We start from the raw sequence: 20,867 nt of genomic DNA, 5'->3' as shown, positions 1-20,867 counted from the left end.
TCCCCATGGCCCCCCACCCAGATTCCGCTTCTATAGAGAAAAACTCCCCCAAGTTACACAATGATTTGTTAATTATTCCTCAATGAAGTTTTCTTTTAAAGAGAAAATGTCAAGAATCTGCAGCCAAAAGAGAGGAAGGCCAGTGAACCTTGCCCCTGTAAGACAGAGTTGCAGTCTCTGCCTCCACCAGCTCTCCCAGGGCCCCTCCCAAGGGCTGGGGGTGGGGCTGGACAAGGCAGCAGGTACCTGCCCCAACAAGGCCCTCTGAACTTTGTTCAGCTTATGAGCCAGTCTGTCCAGGGTCAGCTGTGACCCCTAAAAAGACCATTGGGTGCTGGGTGGAAACCAGGACCCCTGTGTCCACAGTTCGCTGAGCCCATCCTCTCCCCTGCCAGGTGTTTGGCAAAATTGCCCTGAATGACACGACAGAGATCAACAGGAACAACAACTTCCAGACCTTCCCCCAGGCCGTGCTGCTCCTCTTCAGGTGGGTTTTCTGACAGCCAAGGCCCGATGCAGCCAAATAAATAAATATTTAAAAAAGGAAGACAACCTCTTTCATGTACAGATAATGTTCTGGTCTAGACAGCCTGCCATAACAAATGCCACGGATGGATGGAGAGGCGCAAACAGCAGGTGTTCTTTCCTCACATTTCTGGAGGCTGGAAGTTCAAGATCAAGGTTACCAATGTTTCTCGTCCTGGTGGGAGCCTCTTCCTGGGCTGCAGACGGTGTCCGGATCCCTGTGTCCCCGCTCCGTGGAGAGAGAGGAGAGCACGTCTCTTTCCTGTTCTTATAAAGATGCTGCTCTCATCACACACCCCCAGCCCCACAACCTGTTCTAAACCTAAGTGCCTGCCAGCAGTGTCACACTGATGTTTGGGGCTGCAACATGTGAATTCTGTGGGGAGACAAACATTCCATCCATATCAGGCAGTAGCTAATCCATAGATATAATAGATGAGCTCATACACCATCACTGTCTCAACATAATACTACAAGTTTTATCCCATGCAGTAAGACGAGAAAAGTAAACCAAAGGGTAAGAATTTGAGAAGAAACAAAATTAAATGCCAAAGAAATGGATTGCCGAAGACAACGAGAAACAATCCAACTTAAAAATGAGCAGAGAAGTTGAGTATTGCTCCAAAGAAGATACGTGAATGACCAATGAGCACATGAAAAATGTTCAGCATCACGAATCATCAGAGATATGCAAATTAAAACCACAGTGAGACACCACCCCACCCCATCGGGATGGCTACTGTGAGAACACGAGTCCTGCTGAGGGGGTGGAGATACTGGAACATCTGTGTAATACTAGTGAGAATGTAAAATGACAACAGCTACTGTGGAGGAACAGTATGATGATTCCTCAAAATATCAAAAATAGATGTAAAATTCCGTATGACCCAGCAATTCCACGTGTGAATATATACTAATATGTAGAAGAATCAAAAATGGTATCAAAGAGATACCTGCACCCTTATCTTCATGGCAGCAGCATTCACAACAGCTACAGCATGTCAGCAACTGTAGGTCCTTCAAGAGAAGAATGGATGAACACAGTGTGGTTACAACACAGTGGAACGTGATTCAGCCTTAGAAAGGAAGGAAGTTCTGACTCCTGCTTTGACACAGACAAACCTTGAGGCCATGATGTTCAGTGAAACAAGTCATAAAAGGCCAGGTTTCCTGTACGATTCCACTTACGGGAGGTTGTTGTTCACTCGCTCAGTCACGTTGGATTCTTTGCGACCCTATGGACTGCAGCATGCCAGGCTTCCCTGCCCTTCACCATCTCCCAGAGCTTGCTAAAACTCCTATCCCTTGAGTTGGTGACGGCATCCAACCATCTCATCCTCTGCTCTCCCCTCCTGCTCCTGCCTTCAATCTTTCCCAGCATCAGGGTCTTTTCCAGTGACTCAGTTCTTCACATCAGGTGGCCAAAGTATTGCAGTTTCAGCTTCAGCAGCAGTCTTTCCAATGAATATTCAGGACTGATTTCCTTTAGGATTGACTGGTTTGATCTCCTTGCTATCCAAGGGACTCTCAAGAGTCTTCTCCAACACCAAAGTTCAAAAGCATCACTTATTCGGCACTAAGCCTTCTTTATGGTCCAGCTCTCACATCCATACATGACCACTGGAAAAACCGTAGCAGCTTTGACTGTATGGACTTTTGTTGGCAAAGTAATGTCTCTGCTTTTTAATATGCTGTCTAGGTTTGTCATAGCTATTCTTCCAAGGAGCAAGCATCTTTTAATTTCATGGCTGCAGTCACCATCTGCAGTGATTTTGGAGCTGAAGAAAATAAAATCTTGTCACTGCTTCCAATTTTCCCCTTCTATTTGTCATGAAGTGATGGGACCAGATGCCATGATCTTAGTTTTTTCAATGTTGAGTTTTGAACCAGCTTTTTCTTGCTCCTCTTTTACCTTCATTAAGAGGCTCTTTAGTTCCTCTTGGCTTTCTGTCGTTAGAGTGATATCACCTGCATATCTGAGGTTGTTGATGTTTCTCCCGGAAATCTTGATTCCAGCTTGTGATTCATCCAGCCTGGCATTTCACATGATGTACTCTGCATATAAGTTAAATAAGCAGGATGACAATATACACACTTGACATACTCCTTTCCCAATTTGGAACCAGTCCATTGTTCCATGTCTGGTTCCAACTCTTGCTTCTTGCCCTGCATACAGGTTTCTCAGGAGGCAGGTAAGGTGGTCTGGTATTCCCATCTGTTTAAGAATTTTCCAGTTTGTTTTGATCCACACAGTCAAAGGCTTTAGCATAGTCAGTGAAGCAGAAGTAGATATTTTCTGGAATTCCCTTGCTTTTTCACTTTCTCCCAGCGCAACCAATAATAAGTAAAAAATTATTTTTAATTTGGTTACCTGAACAGAAGAAGATAAAACATATTTCTATCTCCTATGGAACCCCCAAATTTTATAGTAAGAGTTATTATGAAATTATTATGAAAAGCAAAATTTTGGACCTTTTAGGACATACAGAAGGATATTTTTACAACCAGAATTTTTCAAACATGATGTATTCAAAAATACAGCAGGATTTTTCAGACATGATGCAAAAAAGCACAAAACTACGGAAAAATTACAATTTGACCACACTGAAATTTAAAACTTCTATTCTTTATAATACACCATCAGTGGAGCTGGGAACGAGCCACAGAATGGAAGACATTAGTTGCGAGGTGTGTAACTGACAGAGGATTCATATAAAGAATGTATGAAGATGCCGCAAATGAACAGGAAGACAGCCCAGGAGGCAGACGGCAAACACCTGCCGTTCAGCAGATGAAATAAAGTTTCTCATCATTTTAAAACCAAATTAAAACAGCAGTACATTATTATTTCACACCCATCACATGAACGATATTTTTTAAAATTCACTAATACCAAGAGTTGACATGTCTAAACTCAGAAACAAAATAGAAGAAGAATGGAGTGGCGTTGGGGGGGGGGGGGGCAGGGGGAGTGGACGGATGGGGGAGGGGCTAGTAAAAGGGCTCAAACTCTCAGCCGTCAGATGAGTGAGGTCTGAGGTCTAACCTGTAAAATGGTGACTGCAGTTGATGACACGGATCGTATCACTGAAACTTGCTAAGACAGTAGAACTTAAATGTTCTCACCAAAAATAGAGGATAAACCTGTGAGGGGATGGGTGTGTTATCAGGTGGGAAGAGCCCTTTCCGACGGGCACACACATCAGATTGTTGTGGTCTACACTCCAGCTCACAGTCTCGTTTGTCAGTCATGCCCCAGTGGAGCTGAGGAAAGAGCTGGCACATTTGTAGAGCAGTGGTGTCTCTCCTGCCTGATGCCAGAGCCTGAATCGGATGGACACTCGGAGAACAAGCAGGGTCAAGCACAGGGAGGACCCACCTGCTGTCCACTGGCCAGTCCACCTGGAAGCCGGCTTCCCCGAAGGCCCTGCGCAGTGGCTGCAGGCTCCCTGGTGACAGCGTAGAAAGGAAAAGCCTTATCAGGCGGTGGGCTGTAATGGAATATAGAGCACCCGCTACAGAACGAACCAGAACTAAAATGTATCCAAATGGCTAAATCTCAACACTTAACAGGGATTGTAGAAAGAGGGACTTTGCAGAAAAGATGCAATCTGTTACCTTTGCCATAAAACTTTCAGGCATGGAGACAGTGTTGTATGTGTATATTCTATGGATATGCCAGCGCTGGGGGCCTGAGGAGGCCCAGACCCAATTCAGTGGTTCCCCCAGGAGGACGGCTGTGTGAGCCGCTCTGGGCGTGGTCTCTCACAGGTGCGCCACTGGGGAGGCCTGGCAGGACATCATGCTGGCCTGCATGCCTGGCAAGAAGTGCGCCCCCGAGTCAGAGCCGGGCAACAGCACAGAGGGGGAGACGCCCTGTGGCAGCAGCTTTGCCGTCTTCTACTTCATCAGCTTCTACATGCTCTGCGCCTTCCTGGTAAGCCGGATGGGGCCAGCAGCCTTGCATGCTGGGTGTGCAGTCCAGGCCGGGCTAGAAAGCCTGTGTCCCTGGAACGGTCCAACAAGCTGGGAGGGGCAGGAGCTGGGCCGGGTGAGCTCAGCCACCCCCTTCTCGTCTGTTCTTGGCTCCTACCTTCATCCCCAAGGGCAGGATACCGCTTCAGCATCTCTGGAACTTTGAAGAGGAGCGAAGGAAGGGTGGTGAACAGTCTCCCCTGTCCTTGGCAGCCCCGCCTTGGCAGCTGAGTGTGAGGGAAACTACCAGCCCACAGTGGGGTTCATGCCGCATAACTGAGGGGACCTGGTCAGGCCCTCAGTCAAGAGAGCCAAGTCCTGGGGGCCAGCGTTCCCATGGTGCCACATGGCTGGCCTTCAGGAGTGCCGGCCTCCGAGCACGTGGTCCTGACAGCCACGCGTGCAGGAAGGGCCACTGAGGCAGCTCTCCGTGCCCATCCTCTGCAGATCATCAACCTCTTCGTAGCCGTCATCATGGACAACTTTGACTACCTGACGAGGGACTGGTCCATCCTGGGTCCCCACCACCTGGACGAATTTAAGAGAATTTGGGCAGAGTATGACCCTGAAGCCAAGTGAGTGCCCAGAGGGAAACCCCAGCCCCCAACCTGAGAGGGGGTTGAGTGACCACATGTAGGAAAGAGGGTCGAGACGGGTTAGCACTGGGCAGACCCACTGCAAATCCTGACCTTCACAGGACGCCAGGGTCAAGGGTCAAGGGCCAGCAATAGGAGGCCTTAGACTGAGTCAAGAGCATGTCTGTTATTTTCCATTGAACAGGCAGGTGGTCATGGTGTTGGAGCAACCAGTATGTACTTGAGTCAGGACGTCTGGGCCAGGCAGGGCCTGGCTGTATCCCTGCCATAGGTCCATCAGTCCAGGCATCATGTTTGGTTGACTCTCAGGAAAGTGTGAGATGGTCAGATGGTTAATTGATGGAACAGCAGTAAATTACTGAGAATTTCATTGCCTGCTAAAATCCCTTCCACCTTTCATTGCCTACTGAAATATAGCACTGATGGAAAATTGCTCCTTAGAAATCTAAACATGTAGATTGGTTTTTGAGTTTTACCACCCAGTTCTACAGCTCGGCACCAGTTTGATCGCTAGGGTCCAGCTTTGGAGAGTTCCTCCCACGGGAGACCCCACCCTTGGGCACAGGAGTCCTGGGCTGCTGGCCTAGACCTTCCCCCTGACCTTCCCTCCTCTCCTGCCTCTTCCAGGGGACGCATCAAACACCTGGATGTGGTGACCCTGCTCCGACGGATTCAGCCCCCCCTGGGTTTTGGGAAGCTGTGCCCTCACCGCGTGGCTTGCAAAGTAAGAGATGGACTGGGCTCATGGGAGACACAGCGTTGGGGGCGAGACACCTCCGGGTACCCCGGGCAGGCCAGTGCGCCTCTGCGGGGATGAGGGTAGTCTTCATGAGCCTAAGGAAAGGACTGAGCCCAAACAGGCACCGGGGCTCCTTCCTGCGGCATATACATCCTCAGACAGTGAAGGAACCACGGAGTGATATGCACACATGTTTTGAGGCTCCCCCCACCCTACTCCCACATCCTCCTGCCTTGGAGGTGCCTCAGGGGTTCCACAGGCGGGTCCTTCGAGAACCAGCAGCTGTGCTGACTGCTGCGCCCCCTCCCCAGCGCCTGGTCTCCATGAACATGCCCCTGAACAGCGACGGGACTGTCATGTTCAATGCCACGCTGTTTGCCCTGGTCCGTACGGCTCTGAGGATCAAGACGGAAGGTAAGGTCATGGGGGTGTCTGGGAGCCCTAGTGGACTAGCCAGAGCCGAGCTCTGCGCCTGCGGGGCCCCAGGGCCACCCGCCCTTGGGGTGTCAGAGCTGCAGCCCAGCGTGATCCTCCCCCGCCGCCCTGCCCCAGGGACATCAGCGGGACCAGGACTGCTCAGGCAGCCTTTGTTCCTTGAGTGGCCTCCTGACTTGTAACTTTTAGAGATTCTCCCAGTGACCCCTCGGGTGAAGATCAGATGCCAGGAGGTGAGCACTTCTTGAAGCGGGCCGAGCCCCTGCACCGTGGGGCTTTACCGGCTGCAGCTGGATCTCAGATGTCCAGCTTTCTTTGCAAAGTAAACCCTTGTGTCATCAGGAAGGGGTCACAGTGGATGTGACCATGGTCCAGGCCAGCACAGGCCCACCCACATACAGGTGCACAGCCAGCCGGCAGGTGGGGTCAGAGCCCCCTGCGCTTGTTCAGGCCATGCCACTTGGAGGCAGGGACTGTCTTCTGGTTTGTACTGCAGCAGCCCATGGCCAGGAGCAGCTGGGCTGTGCTGACCCACCGTCTTCGTGGGCGATTGGTGTCAGAACTGCTCTGGGAAGGCAGAGGTGCACCCAGGGAGCTGCAGCTGCTCCCAGCCTCCTGCAGCAACTCTTGGAGCTGGGGCGTGCTTAAGACAGAGTCCCAGCACCTGCCCTGAACGCCGAGTCTGCATCCTATGCCAGCTGTTTTTTGTCGAGGCCTAAGTGACATATAACATTACGTTAGTTTCAGGTGAACAAGATAACGATCCTGTTATTTGTTTATATCGCAAAACAACCACCACACATCTAGACAACACTTGTCACCCCACAAGTTTACAGCTTTTTTCTTGTGACAAGGACTTTTAAGATCCACTCAAAGCAACTTGCAGATACACAACACAATATTGCCGCAGTCCTCATGCTGTGCTTGACATCCCCAGGATGTGTTTATTTTATAGCTGGGAGTTTGCGCCCGAGAGCGCCCCCCTTGTGAAGGGCTCCTGGAGTGAGCCCAGGCCCCCCTGCACAGCCCCCTGTCCTCAGGGCCCGTGTACGTATCACATCACCTGATCGCAGGGTGAGACCCCCTGTTCACAGTCCTGGGGCCACACAGGGCATGTGCACTGGTGGTGGTGGGAGGGAGCCAGGGGTGTGCTAGACCCAGCCAGCCTCCCAGTGCCCTCTCACAGCTGTGGGTCTCAGCTCTCTGAGCCCAGGACTGAAAGTTAAGTCTGTTCAGCCAGTGGAGAGAGTAGACCCCTAGGGGCCCCCGATCTCAGGACCCCATCTCCCGGTTTCTGCCCCACACGAGGTTTTGCTGCCTCCCCAGGAGGAGACCCAACAGAGGCCTTTGACTCAGAGGCCCCCAGGTATGGACACTTCCGCGGGTCTGCAGGGAGACCACTCTTCCTCCCAGCAGCCCTCCTGGCAGGTGGCCATTGGGCTCAGTCTGGCCCTGGCAGCCCCCATGAGGAGAAGCCACGAGTAGGGGGCAGGGTCACCCTGGCCGCTGAGCGGCAGGTGGGGGGCAGGGGAGAGCTGGCCAAGAGGGCACGGAGGTGGGCCACAGGAACCTGCAGAGGAAGGGACAGAACCCACGTTCAGGGCCACTGGGCAGAGCCCTCAGGCAGCCATGTGGGCTCCCGCACGGGGACCAGCCCAGCCCACCAGAGGCCCTGGGGACAGCTACCAGTCAGCCCGCGTCCCCCCACAGGGAACCTGGAACAGGCCAATGAGGAGCTGCGGGCCATCATCAAGAAGATCTGGAAACGGACCAGCATGAAGCTGCTGGACCAAGTGGTGCCGCCCGCAGGAGGTGAGTACCCCCTCCGCTGCCCCTGGGCACGTGCAGGTCCCACATTCCGCCTGCGGGAGACCTGCTTGTTCCGACTGGAGCCTGGTCTTAGCCCGAGGTCACCGGGGAGGCCAGGCAGGCCCCTGGATGCCTGCAGGTTTGGGAGAACATCAAGGACATTGCAAGGTAGAGGCTTTCCCATAACCTATCGGCTGGGAGCTGTGGGAATGACAGGGCCCTGGGAGAAGGGCCCCTGGGACCCCCTCTTTTGTTCCTCCTGAGGGGGTTTATGAGCCCCCAGGACCCCCTTTTTATTCCTCCTTGACAACCCTGTCTATCTGTCTTGCATATACAATTACTAAAATATAACTCTTGGATTGGCCAAAAAGTTCATATTTTTCTGTAAGATGCTCTTTCAGAAAAGCCCAAGCAAACTTTCTGGCCAACTCAATATAATCAAAGTTTTTCAATGAATAAATGCTTAGGGGCAATTGTGCCCAAAGCTGTGGGCACCTGGAGCTTCAGGACCACAGAAGAGTCAGTTAACAAGCTCAGTTAGGTTTAAAAAGCAAGGTGGGAAATCATTTTGATGGTATGCTAATTTTTCTGTGAGAAAGGAGAGGATAATAATATATTTGGGGCTTCCCTGGTGGCTCGGCAGTAAAGAATCTCCTTGCAATGTAGGAGCTGCAGGAGACTCAGGTATGATCCCTGGGTTGGGAAGGTCCCCTGGAGAAGGGAATGGTTATCCACTCCAGTATTCTTGCCTGGAGAGTCCCATGGACAGAGGAGCCTGGTGGGCTACAGTCCATGGGACCACAAAGAATTAGACACGACTGAAGCAACACCATGCATGCAGGAATATATTTGCTTACTTGCAGAAAGTATTTGCATAAAGAATCTCTGGGAAAATACTCAGGAAATGAATGAGAAAGGTTATCTGAAAGGAAACGGGAGTGGAAGGGATACCCTTCTCTGTACACAGGGCTTTTTGTATATTTTTGTCTTTTTCAACCATGTGCATGGAGAGTATCTTCTCAAATTGAATTGATCACTTCTCAACCTTTTGACTAAGATCAAGTGTATCTATTCTTATCAGTTTAAAAAAGTTAAACAGAAAACCTAAGAAGCTGAGGACGCTCGGCCAGGGTCCAAGCCCCCATTTACCTCCAACCCTCTCCTGCCTTTGCTCTCAGATGACGAGGTCACGGTGGGCAAGTTTTACGCTACTTTCCTGATCCAGGAGTATTTCCGGAAGTTCAAGAAGCGCAAAGAGCAAGGCCTGGTGGGCAAGCCCTCCCAGAGGAACGCCCTGTCCCTGCAGGTGAGGGGCCCTTGCCCCTGGGGACCTGGCACCTCCTCCCACCTCTTCCAGGTTCCACGCTCCCACGGGTCCCTTTTCCGGAAATTCCGAGCCTGCAGGGGGACCCTCCCCTCCCGCCCTGCCTCCTGCACTCACTGCCCTCTGTAGTTCTGGACTCTCAGCCCCTCTGAGCTCAGGGAGTGGGGGGAAGGGCTGGGGGTCTGCTGATGCCTCTGAGACTGCCTCCCAGCATGCCTGCACCCCCTGTGGACCCCCGGAGCTGGCCTCCTTGGGGAGAAGCAGAGGGGAAGGTGGGTGGCGGGTCAGGTGGGCGCCTGGGCCCTCACACCCTGTCCCCTCGGCCCAGGCTGGCCTGCGCACCCTGCACGACCTGGGGCCCGAGATCCGCCGGGCCATCTCTGGGGACCTGACCGCCGAGGAGGAGCTGGACAAGGCCATGAAGGAGGCTGTGTCTGCAGCCTCAGAAGATGACATCTTCAGGGTAGGTGGGCACCCCGGCCGCAGTCTGCAGCCTCCATAACCTGGGATCGGGGCAGGAGGGCGAGTGTCCTGAACCCGAGGAGAAAGGCCTGGGTCTGTGGTAGAACCAGCCCTGTGCCCCCAGCTCTCCCACTCCTCTCCCCACCCCACCCCTGCCACTCCCCTCAGCTCTCCCCACCCCCTCCCTCCGCCTCCATCCAAGCCTAGTCCTTCTCAAGCTCACAGAGCATCACTGGGCCCCGGGGGAACAGGAAGCCATTTTCCTAACGAAGTGTTTCTGAGGAGACACTTCTTCCTTTCACATTGCAAAGTGGTGGCCTTGGAGCCACATTTAAGCCACAGGCCTATTTTGTCTGCCAACCTTTGAACGCATGACTCATTCAAAAAATCTAGACTTCCAGCCTCTCTTGCAAAAATTAGAAGACGTGCGGCATCAGGCAGCAGATGCCTATAAGCCAGTGGTGATCCGGACTTGGACCATGAGGTCTCCAGTCCCAAGCGACCCCTCCGGCCCTCCACCTTGGGGGATACCGAGGCTGTCAACAATACTAACCATGAAAACTAGAGCCCACTGGGATTCTGAGGCCCTTGTGCCCAGATCTCTTCAAGAACCCCAAGGCACTTGGCTAAAAATCCTACAGCAAGTGAGAAGCTGCCGCCCAGATCTGAGGCAGAGCTGCTCACCCTGCCCTCCCAGCCCCGCCAGGCTCCCAGGCTGCAGGACTCGGGGTGAGAGGGGCCCCTGAGGGTCCTGTCCTTGCCATCCTTCTCCCCCTCACTGTGAAACGTGCCTCCCTGAATGGCTCAGGGACACACTAGCATGTCAGCGTGACCCGAGAGACCCCAGCCTGGCAGAGGCTCCTTGCCCAGGACAGGGAGGGAAGCTGGGAGAAACACGGACTCCAAATTCGAAATCTAAGACTCTCCGGGGCAGGAGGCCATGGTTGATGTACTTGCTGTGGTGATTCTCAGAACCACTTGGCCAGCGCAGTTTCCAGCTCACTGAGCCAGCCGGGTCCTTGTCTGTCAATGCCCTTGGCACCTTCTGGCCCCTTTCTTTGCCCCTCAGCCCCCACGAGCCTGCCTGCCCCAGGGAAGGGTCTCCATTCCAGACAGTCGCTGCGCCTGCCCCCCATCCCATTGGTCCCGGAAGGAGGTCCTGTCACCCCTCCACCTGTTGTTCCCCCAGGGGTCTCAGGGGACTGCCTGGGCCCTTCCAAGCTGCCAGGCCCGTGGGCGAGAGGCCTGGTCAGCTGGGTGCTGCCCAGCGCGGTTGAGCTCCCTCCCTACCCCGCGGGCCAGCCCCTTCACCCACCGCCCTCTCTGTCTCTCTTCTCCCGCAGAGGGCCGGCGGCCTGTTCGGCAACCACGTGGGCTACTACCCGAGCGACGGCCGGGGCGCCTTCCCCCAGACCTTCACCACCCAGCGCCCCCTGCACATCAGCAAGGCAGGCAACAGCCAGGGGGACACCGAGTCCCCCTCCCACGAGAAACTGGTGGACTCCACCTTCACCCCCAGCAGCTACTCATCCACAGGCTCCAACGCCAACATCAACAACGCCAACAACACCGCCCTGGGCCGCTGCCCCCGCCCCGCTCTCCACTCCGGTGCTGTCAGCACCTTGGAGGCCCACGGGCCCCCCTTGTCCCCTGCCATCCGGGTGCAGGAGGCCGCGTGGAGGCACAGCTCCCAGAGGTAAGCTGGGGGCGCGGAGGGTCTTGGGAGGAGCGTTTGGCCGGCAGACCCACCTCTTGGCCCTCAAGCTGGGGTGGACCACTGCTGCTGCCGAGACCCCAGCCAGAGGGCAGGTGGATGCTCAGGGAGGCACCGTGGCCCCACTGGCCAGCACGTGTCCTGAGGTGCCCGCCTCTAGACAGGGCAGAGGAGCCCTGGCCCGACCCCTGAGATGTTTGCGTCCTGGAGACACAGCAGTCTCCGCCCCCCTGGCCCTTCTCAAGTCTCTGCCCAAATCTGGCCTTGGGGCCAACTGGGATGGGACAGGGCCCCCCTCTTCTAGAGGCAGGATGCCCTTTGGTGGCGCGCTCACCTGCTCTTCCCCAGCCTGGGGCGATTCCTGGTCATCCTGCCAGCGTCTCCAGCCCCCTGGCCTTTCTTTCCTTCCTCTCTCTGCTCCCCGGTGAGCCAGGACTCCCAGCTGGGATGTGCTGGGCTGGTGGTGCCCACCCCACGCTCTGGGCCTCGGGCAGCATTTACATTGGCAGCTCTGGGTTCCACAGCCGGGGGATCTGGCTGCTTCACCCGAGCAGGACAGCGGTGCCAGCAGGAGCTCGGGCCCAAAAGTGACCTCTAACCCCCAACCCGTGTCCTGAGCAGCCTTCGTCCCTTCCAGAAGCAGGCTCCCCGCCTTGGTGTCCGTGCCCCCTTCACCACCACGCCTGAGTCAGCCAAGGCCCCAGCCCTGAGCCGTGTCCCTCCCCTCGCAGCTCAAGGCTGAGTGGGGCTGGGGCCAGCTCTGCCCCCAGGGGGTGCTGCCCGCCTGCTGTGATTCTCCACCCCAGCTCACCCCATGTGCCCCACCACGCCCTCCCCCTCCCCTTCACGCCAGCAAGAGCCTTCCTGTCTCATGTGTACTTCACCCGGGGGAGGGCACCCCCTCCAGGAGAGCTCAGGGCTTACCCTGAGAACCGCCCAGATCCTCCCTGAGTGGCTGATGGGCCCCGGGTCAGAGCTGGACAATGACCCGCACTCAGTTCTGAGAGGATGAGCAGAGATGACTCACAGGGAGTCTGAGCATAAAGGGACCCCAGCTCTCAGGACCTTCAGGGAGAAAGATGGACGCAGATGGGAAAGGGGGGCCGGAGACCACAGCTAAAGACCACATGACCAAATGAACAGAAGCCCAGGGCCCAGGGGAGAGCTCAGCCCAGGGTACATTCTGGCGTGAAGGGGTTTAGCTCAGGGGACTCAGGGGACTCAGGCTCAGGGGACTCAGGCTCATGCCCCTCTGCTCAGAGGAGCAAGCCCCTTTGTGAGGCCTCTTCTCTGTGCTTGGCTCTAAGAATCAACATCAAACTCAAGGCATGTCAGCTATGACCCCAAGAAGCCCCCAGCAAGTGCCCACAGGCCCCACTGTCTACAGCAGCAGGAGGGACAGCCGCTCCCCCTGCCCCCACCCCAGCCCTCATGTAGGATCTGACCACCCCACCTTCCAAAGCACTGTCTCATCGGCTGCTTCGTTTGTTACAACCGAAGCCACACAAACAGACAGCTGTACTGGTGGGGATGCTGAGGCATGGGTGGGCAACGTGACTTGTGCCTGGGGAACCTGACCAGCTCAGAACTCAGATCTCCTTGGATCCTAATCCCGAGGCCCCTCCCCGCATGGAACCCTAACAGGAACATTCCTGGGTCCGTCAGTGGTGGTGGTGGGCCCTACCTGCTGGGGGAGGGGAGGGGCTGGCAGCTGCCGACCTTTGTCTCCACGCTGGACACTTTAGGTGCCCCTCCCGGGACAGCCCGATAGCCATGCTGTGTCAGGAAGAGGCCTCTGGGGACGAGACCTGTGCCGTGCACGTGGACAAGAACGCAGAGCACAGCAGCGAGCCCAGCTTGGTCTCCACAGAGATGTAAGCTCGTCCCTCCCTGGGGAGGGACCCCCGACTCCTCCTCTGGCAGCTGCAAAGAGGAAGGAAGCCCCCGACTCTGGTTAGCTTGACGCTTGCTTGAGAAATGATGCTTCCAGGGAAATATCTAAATGTTGTCTCCCTAAGCTTTTTTGACTGCGACCAGACATTGTAAATACAGTTTACAGTGAAGCTCAATAGATACACACGTGCATACCTTGACTGGCTCAGACGGTAAAGAATCTGCCTGCCATGCAATAGACCCAGGTTTGATCCCTGAGTCGGGAAGATCTCCTGGAGAAGGGAATGGCAGTCCACTCTAATATTATTGCCTGGAGATTTCCATGGACAGGGGAGCCTGGGGGGCTACAGTCCATGGGGTCTCAAAGAGTCAGACACGACTGAGCGACTGTCACTTCATACATTTAAGTAGGACTATTCCTGAAACTGCATATTATAAAGCTGACAGCAGAGGGCGCTGTTGGCAGCCGTAACTGAAAACTCCACCAGAGCCAGTTAAAGGGAAGGGTTTTTAAACTGCAGGTCCAGACCTGTGAGGGGGCTGTGACATTTGCTTATTCAGTTACAATCAGCACTCCTAAAAGAAAGCACAGGATGGGACAGGACAGCAGGAAGTAGCGTGGCCAGCGTCACAAAGGCAGCACTGTTTCGTGAAGATTTGTTGCCAAGTCTCATAACTATTAATAACCTGTGACTATTCCCCAAGCTGAAGCCGTGGTAGACGCTTTCCTGAGAGAAACGCATCATCACGAGAAACTGCCAGCCCTTCTGGCTTCTGACGTTCCGAGGAGGGAGTAATACATGGCCACTCAGCATCATCTGTGCCCTCTGCGCACACTCAGTGCTCACAGGCCACTGCCCAGCGTGGATGAGCCGGCCTCGGCAGCCAGTGAGGGATTATGAGAGGATCTCAGGGAGGAAAGCAGAGGAGATTGCCTACATAGCTGCTCACCCAGCAGTGCAGACAGCAGGACACAGACATTCAGAGAAGCTAAGGGTCAAACAGAAGCTGGGTCTTCAGGAGTGGGGACAACCTGAAAAGTAAGACAGTGTTACAGGAGGGTGACCAAGCTGACAGTAAGAGGAACGTCTGGTGGGTTTTATCCAGCACCTTCCTGGCTCATGGTCAGCGCAGCCGGAGGACAGCCGCTGCCCTGAGAGCACAGGTGGCAGCCACGTTGGCGACAGAAAGGGCTGAGTGCCAAGGCAGCTCCACTAGGGCCTGTGCAATCAGCCTAGGGCCTGCAGTGGCTGTTTTCAGGGAAGTGCCCCAGGCCCGGGCGCAGTGAATGCAGGCTCGATGCCTGGGAGTCCGAGTTCAGCCCTCACGTGCGGCCATCATGTGCCCCAGGCCAGGAGGAGCTGTTTCCCACTGAGTTCCCCCAGGAGCCATTGACTGACTAGACACCCCAAAGTCCCCCCACCATCTGTCACCAATGACCGCATGTCTGTGCTCCCACTGACCAAGGGTGGGCAGGCCGGGAGAGTGTAGGGAGGCACGAGCTTAGGCTCACGCTGGGAGGGGCTGCATAGACAGCACCCACCTGTGAGCACGGAGGGGTCCAGGCCATTCCAGAGAGAAGCTGTGGACCGAGAACTGTGTTCCAGCTTTCTCAGCAACGGTGACCAACTTTTGCACACCTGCCAGCATCAGAGGCGTGGGGGGCACACAGGGAACAGGCCAGAGAAGCTGGGAGCTTCTGCTGCCGCGTGGACTATAGAAAACAGCGTCGGGGGTCCCCTCACTAAGAATCAGAAGTCCTGGGGTGACAGTCTCAAGTCCTGTGTTCCAGGCTCTCCTACCAGGATGACGAGAATCGGCAGCTGACTCCCCCCGAGGAGGACAGGAGGGACATCCGTCTGTCCCCAAAGAGGGGCTTCCTGCGCTCCGCCTCCCTAGGTAACCCCATCCCCTCCCACCTCCCTGGGTAACCCCACCCTCTTCTTTAGAGGCAGTCACCCCCTCCCCAGTGATGCCAAAGCACACAAGGGGGACCAAGGAATGTCAAGGCCTGGCTGCGATGGCCTCCCAGATGGACCCCAGGGTGGAGCTGGCCTGGGGCTGGACATATGCTACTGCTACCTCTATGCGGGGGGACATCCTTGCCTGGGTGTGAGCTGTCGCAGCCACGTCCTCTTTCCGTGCTGAGTCATCACTTGTGTGCAGGTCGAAGGGCCTCCTTCCACCTTGAATGTCTGAAGCGACAGAAGAATCCTGGGGGAGACGTCTCTCAGAACACAGTCCTGCCTTTGCACCTGGTTCACCATCAGGTAGCCCCACCTGGGGACAGGCCGCTGCCCCTCCCCCGCGGGCTGGGTGCCCTGTGACGAGGAGCAGACCTCCAGACCCCCAGGCGCCCTTCCTGTCCCACACCATGGCCTCGTCCCCTCCCCTGCCCAAATAGCCTCCAGGGAAGGGCTCTGCGCACCCAAGGACCGTGTACCCCCAGGCAGGACACCCAAGCGGTCCTGGAGAGCCCCTGGGAGGGTGGAAGGACCAGCAGGTCTCATCTCCCTCCAGTGGCCAGCTGTTCCCTCCCCAGAGCTAACTGTCACTCGTAGCTAGAGCCTGAACATTGAGCAGCACAAAATTCAATCCGTGAAATACGGAAATAACCAAAGAATCTTCCGCAACATGGTCAGGGCAGAGATATGTCAGGAAAGCAGGTCCAGGCAGATTCAGTAGTTGAACTGGCTCTTGGCCTGAGTGATCGCAAATGAGGGGGTGAAACCCAAGACCCCCAGCTTCAAGCTACTCTTAGGACCTTAGACCCGACGGAGGTTTCCAACAGCTGAACAATCCCCGAGGCCGGTCTCTCTTCTCCCGGCAAATCAGGGTCTAAACTGGACTCTCCCCCACCTTCTCACCTCCTTGATTACGCTTCCTTATCATGGGCTTTTGCTTTAAATGGCTTTTTTATACCAAAGGTGTTTGGTGCCCATCAGGGCTTATAGTCAGCACACGACAGACAGAGCGGCTCTGCCCAGATGAGGGCATTTCTGCTCAGGTTTTGCTCAGCCTGAGTGCTGTCGCCGGAGAACACGTGGTCTCCATGGGGCTTTCTGGAATGTCAGCAGCTCTCTGGAGGCCCCAGGGAGGAGAGGCCGGCAGGCTGGGAACACCACGTGCCCTGCTGAGGGATTCCTAGGAGCTGGTCTCTCCGTCTCTGCTGATGGTGCCCGAAGGAAGACCCTCCCTCTCTTTGTTCTGCCTTCCTGATCCCCTCCAACCCATCTTTGGCCCTCGGGCTGGGCCTCCCCTCTAGGCAGGGTCACTCCCCATGGCCTATCACATCAGAGTTGATGGAGAGAATACACAGCTAACGGGGGCAGGGCTGGGACTAGCGGGAAGATGACCGTGAGCCCACTGGGCCTTGGCCTTATGAGCTCAGAGGAGAAGGATCCCGGCTGACTGATGTCACAGGGTCTGTTAGGGCAGTTGAGATGATCCCTGGGTCTGGGTGTGTGACTGCGAGGGTGCAAATGCCGGGAGGGGTCAGAGACAGGGGCAGGGTGGAGGTCCCCTGACTCATGTTCTCCCATCCTGTCCACAGGCGCTGGCAGTGGCGGGTCTGAGCCCCCTCCTGCAGAGAAGCCATCCCCCTGGGACCCTCCCCCCACCACGCCTCACACCCCCCGCCACACCTGGCCCAGCCTGGCCTCCGCGGCCTGTGCCCACCCTGCGGCTGGAGGGGGCCGAGTCCAGCGACAAGCTCACCAGCAGCTTCCCATCCATCCACTGCGACCCCCACATCGGGGAGCCCACGCCCTGCGGGGTTGTCGGCACCCCCCGGAGGGCCCGGCCCGTGTCACTCACTGTGCCCAGCCCGGCAGGGCCCCAGGGCCGTCCGTTCCATGGCAGTGCCAGCAGCCTGGTGGAGGCGGTGAGTGCTTGGGCAGTGCCTGAGGGCTGGGCAGTGGCGGGGTTCAGGCAGAATGGAGGGGACCCTGGTTCTCCCAAGCACATGGAGCATCAAGTCTGTTGGCCAGAAAGACACTCACTCGGGTCTCCAATCCACGTGAGTGCCCAGCAGGCTGAGGAAGAGCAGTCACACCAGCCAGATCAGTGGAGCCCTGCAGGGAGGGGGCCATGAGGGAACTCGGAGCAGGAGGAGGCCAAGAGGCAGTTGGGGAGCAGACTGGACAGGAGGGGGTCACCTAGGCTCACCTGCTGCATCCCCAAGGCCACCAGGAAGGGGGCAGGTGCTTCAGGACAAAAGAGGTGGGTGCCAGGCATGTTCCACACACACACACACACACACACACACACTGTCCCCGGATCCTCAGCCCCAAAATGCAGCTGGGGCACTGGGCCAGGTGTCACCAGAGAAGCCTGAAAGTTGCCTGGGAAGAGTCCCGTGGGGGATCAGGGCACCCCCGGGGGAGGATCCGGGGGAGCACCAGGCCCGTGCTTCCTCCATGCACGCAGCCTGCCTGCATTTGGTGACGGTGCCCCACCCCGAGAGGTCTCTCCTCGGGCCTGCACGCCTGAGTGTCCTGGGGGCACTCCGTCACACTCCTTCCTGGCGTGTAGGCACATCCACACCCGTGTGCACACACACATGCATACATACACACTCTCTCTTCCCCAAGTGACCCCTCGGAAGCCCCTGCGCCAGCCCCACGGGGAAGGGCTGGGCTCACAGTAACGTCCCCGGTCCCTGTCTCCCAGGTCTTGATCTCGGAAGGATTGGGGCAGTTTGCTCAGGACCCCAGGTTCCTCGAGGCCACCACGCAGGAGCTGGCCGATGCCTGCGACATGACCATTGAGGAGATGGAGAGCGCGGCTGACGACATCCTCAGCGGGGGCGCCGGGCAGAGCCCCAACGGCACCCTGCTCCCGTGTGCAAACTGCAGGGACCCGGGGCCGGACCGAGCGGGGGGCGTGGAGGACGCAGCCTGGGCGCCCAGCGCCGAGCCCCGCCAGGGCGCAGAGGAGCCCCGGGACAGCAGGGCCTTCGCCAGCGGCCTGTAGCAGCCGGGCCGGAGACGCCGGCTTTTTATTTGTCTCAATGTTCCTAATGGGTTCGTTTCAGAAGTGCCTCACTGTTCTTGCGGCCTGGAGTTAACCGGAACAGCGTCTTCATTCATTTCGTGGGGACAAGACCAAGTCGGTGGCCAGGAGAGGAGCAGCCGCAGTCCGTGTCCGGCGGGGGGCGGTGGGGGCGGGGGCGCGGGCACCAGGGAGGGGTCCACCTTGGCTCCCCAGCCCTCACCCAAAGGACCCTATGCTAAACGGGTGTCTTTCAACTTTGCTTGTAAAAAACTCATTTTGCACATATTCTGTATGAGCCTCACTGTCCCCATAGAGCCAGGGCCCTGTGCGTCCACAGAAGGAAAGAGGACCCGGCCCCCGCTGGGGAGGAGGAGGCCGGCCATGGCCACCCACGCCACCTGTGTCTGGACTCTTCCTGCCAGGCCACAGTCGCGGGGCCAGGGGAGCGGGCGTGCCCGCCGGTACAAGACCAGTGGTGACTGTCCAGCGCGCTTTTGTTTTGGGGTTTGACATTTTTCTTGACAGCATGTCGTAGTTTTCATTTGGGTTTTTTTTTTAATATATAATTTTGTTTTCCCAGGGGGAGGGGAGAAAGAAGAGTGTTTACAAAGTTTTGCAGCCACGCACCTTACTGTCTTCACTTTTGCAAATGTAGATTGGATTTAGTTTTGTTGTGTTATTTAGCGGTCGGTTTCTTTTTCTACGGAGGATTCAGCTGAGCCGCCGTAGGAGGGTTTTGTCAGCCATCATGTACACCCAATAATTTGTTATAATTTCCGCAGGTAGTGACAAGATTTTTTTGGTTTGGTTTCCTAATTTAAAGGTGTAGGGTCTTGCACAAGCGTGTATAGTAGTGGGTGCCCGGGGTCTCCGAGTGTGTGTGCCGTGTGTGCGGCGGGTGGTGTGTGTGTGGTGGGGGCCAGTCTGCAGCCGCCAGGCCCCCCACAGGTCTCCTTCAGGCTCAGCCATAGGGAGGCCTGAATCTGGGGCCGTTTGAAAGCAAAAACAAACCACTGTCTCTGCTTCTGAAACGGGAATCAGTAACTGCATTTTCTGTCCCACAAGATATGCAAAAACAATGCAATAATATTCATTTTAAAAATACAATTGTGAGTTGTGTTGGCATTAAAACTGTATTTAAAAAAACCACACAGAAATTTAAGGGAGAAACTCAGAAGGCTTTTCGCTTCGATTTGTTCTATGTAACGTTTCACTGCGTTGATGGTGTTTCTGCTGAAGAGACCGTTATACTTGAATTCAGGTCAGTCTCAGTATTTTACAAATATTTTTTTAAAACTGAATTGCAATTGTGCCAAGCGAATATAATGAATTAAGTTTGTTTTTGAATTCACTTCTTGTATATTTGCTGCATGTAAGTAAATCATTTTGTATTTGGAGTGTGACAAGCCTTACCTTTGAGCTCTTAAGTGCTTTTCTACATGTGGCTGGGAAATGGGACGGCTCTTCTTCTCGCTTGTGTGACGAGTGCCGGCACTACCCGTGTGGGTCCCATGCAGGCTTGGGCATCGCTGTTTTGCATATCTTGTGTTCGCTTCTGTTTGCCTCCACTTTCCCGATCCTGGGTGTGGGTGTATCCGTATCTTGCTTTGAGAGACCAGGACTCATCTATTCCACCCTCACTCTGTCGGCTCTGCCCCAGTTCTTGGATTTGGGATTTCTCCGGGGACAGCCCCGCACCGTGAGGGGTCGTGGGGTGCCCTGACCAGCCTCTTCCATCACAGGCAGGCACAGGGCCCCCTCCCCCAGGAGAGGTGGCTCACCTCACTGCCAGGCATCCCCCAGCACAAGCGTTCCTTAGGAATGTGTCCACTGACCAGGAGGGTGGAGGAGAGGGAGTCCTCGGCTGGAGCCAGGCAGCAGGTGACATCTCGTCCATCCAAAGTCAAGGGCATCCGACTCGCTTCTCCACCTTCAGGGTCTCCTCCAGGGTCTGCCGTCATGGTGTGGCAGCCACGGAGGGAGCAGGATTGGGGGTGGCGCGTAGGGAGCTGGCGGTGAGGGTGGGACTGGAGGCACTGGGGGGCATCTCTGTTGGGTGCTGAATCCTCAAGGAGATTCCAGCAGTGAGCATTGAAACGTGACCAGTTTGGGGAAACAGGACCCAGGCATTCATCTAGACCCTCCCCGTCGAGTCGCCTCCAGTGCCTGGCTCGCCCAGCCCATCTCGGTGCTGACTCGTGTGAGCAGCCCCTTCCTCTGTAAAGATGTGCTTTGCTGTGATGGGCTGATGCTCAGCCCCCGGTGAACGCAGGCTGGGGACAGCAGGCTGCACCCTGTTCCTCCAGGCCCAGCCCTTCCCATCTCAGGCTGCTCCTCGGTGCCACCGTGGTCTTCTAGACCTTTCGTTCAAGTCCCTTGTCCCCTTCCCCCGTGTCTGCC

The 20,867-nt window shown here is 56.0% G+C and overlaps 1 protein-coding gene across 25 annotated transcripts in view; it reads left to right on the top strand.

Annotated features, from left to right (window-relative positions):
* The window catches only part of CACNA1C (calcium voltage-gated channel subunit alpha1 C), a 391,155-nt gene extending 371,261 nt beyond the window's left edge, over positions 1–19,894 (top strand). For all 25 annotated transcript variants that reach the window (XM_027540909.1, XM_027540907.1, XM_027540916.1 and 22 more), the window contains 14 exons: positions 396–487; positions 4,297–4,462; positions 4,948–5,075; positions 5,724–5,820; positions 6,147–6,249; positions 7,981–8,082; positions 9,258–9,385; positions 9,732–9,866; positions 11,209–11,561; positions 13,325–13,453; positions 15,265–15,371; positions 15,639–15,742; positions 17,026–17,355; positions 18,144–19,894. In XM_027540909.1, the coding sequence (XP_027396710.1) occupies positions 396–487; positions 4,297–4,462; positions 4,948–5,075; positions 5,724–5,820; positions 6,147–6,249; positions 7,981–8,082; positions 9,258–9,385; positions 9,732–9,866; positions 11,209–11,561; positions 13,325–13,453; positions 15,265–15,371; positions 15,639–15,742; positions 17,026–17,355; positions 18,144–18,446 (2,277 nt within the window). In that variant the 3' untranslated portion in view covers positions 18,447–19,894. The remainder of the gene's footprint in view (positions 1–395; positions 488–4,296; positions 4,463–4,947; positions 5,076–5,723; positions 5,821–6,146; positions 6,250–7,980; positions 8,083–9,257; positions 9,386–9,731; positions 9,867–11,208; positions 11,562–13,324; positions 13,454–15,264; positions 15,372–15,638; positions 15,743–17,025; positions 17,356–18,143) is intronic.
* The last annotated feature ends 973 nt before the right edge of the window (positions 19,895–20,867 follow it).

Source organism: Bos indicus x Bos taurus, chromosome 5 (genome assembly GCF_003369695.1).
Source record: "Bos indicus x Bos taurus breed Angus x Brahman F1 hybrid chromosome 5, Bos_hybrid_MaternalHap_v2.0, whole genome shotgun sequence".
NCBI lineage: Eukaryota > Metazoa > Chordata > Mammalia > Artiodactyla > Bovidae > Bos > Bos indicus x Bos taurus.
This window is presented reverse-complemented; position numbering and strand designations above follow the sequence as displayed.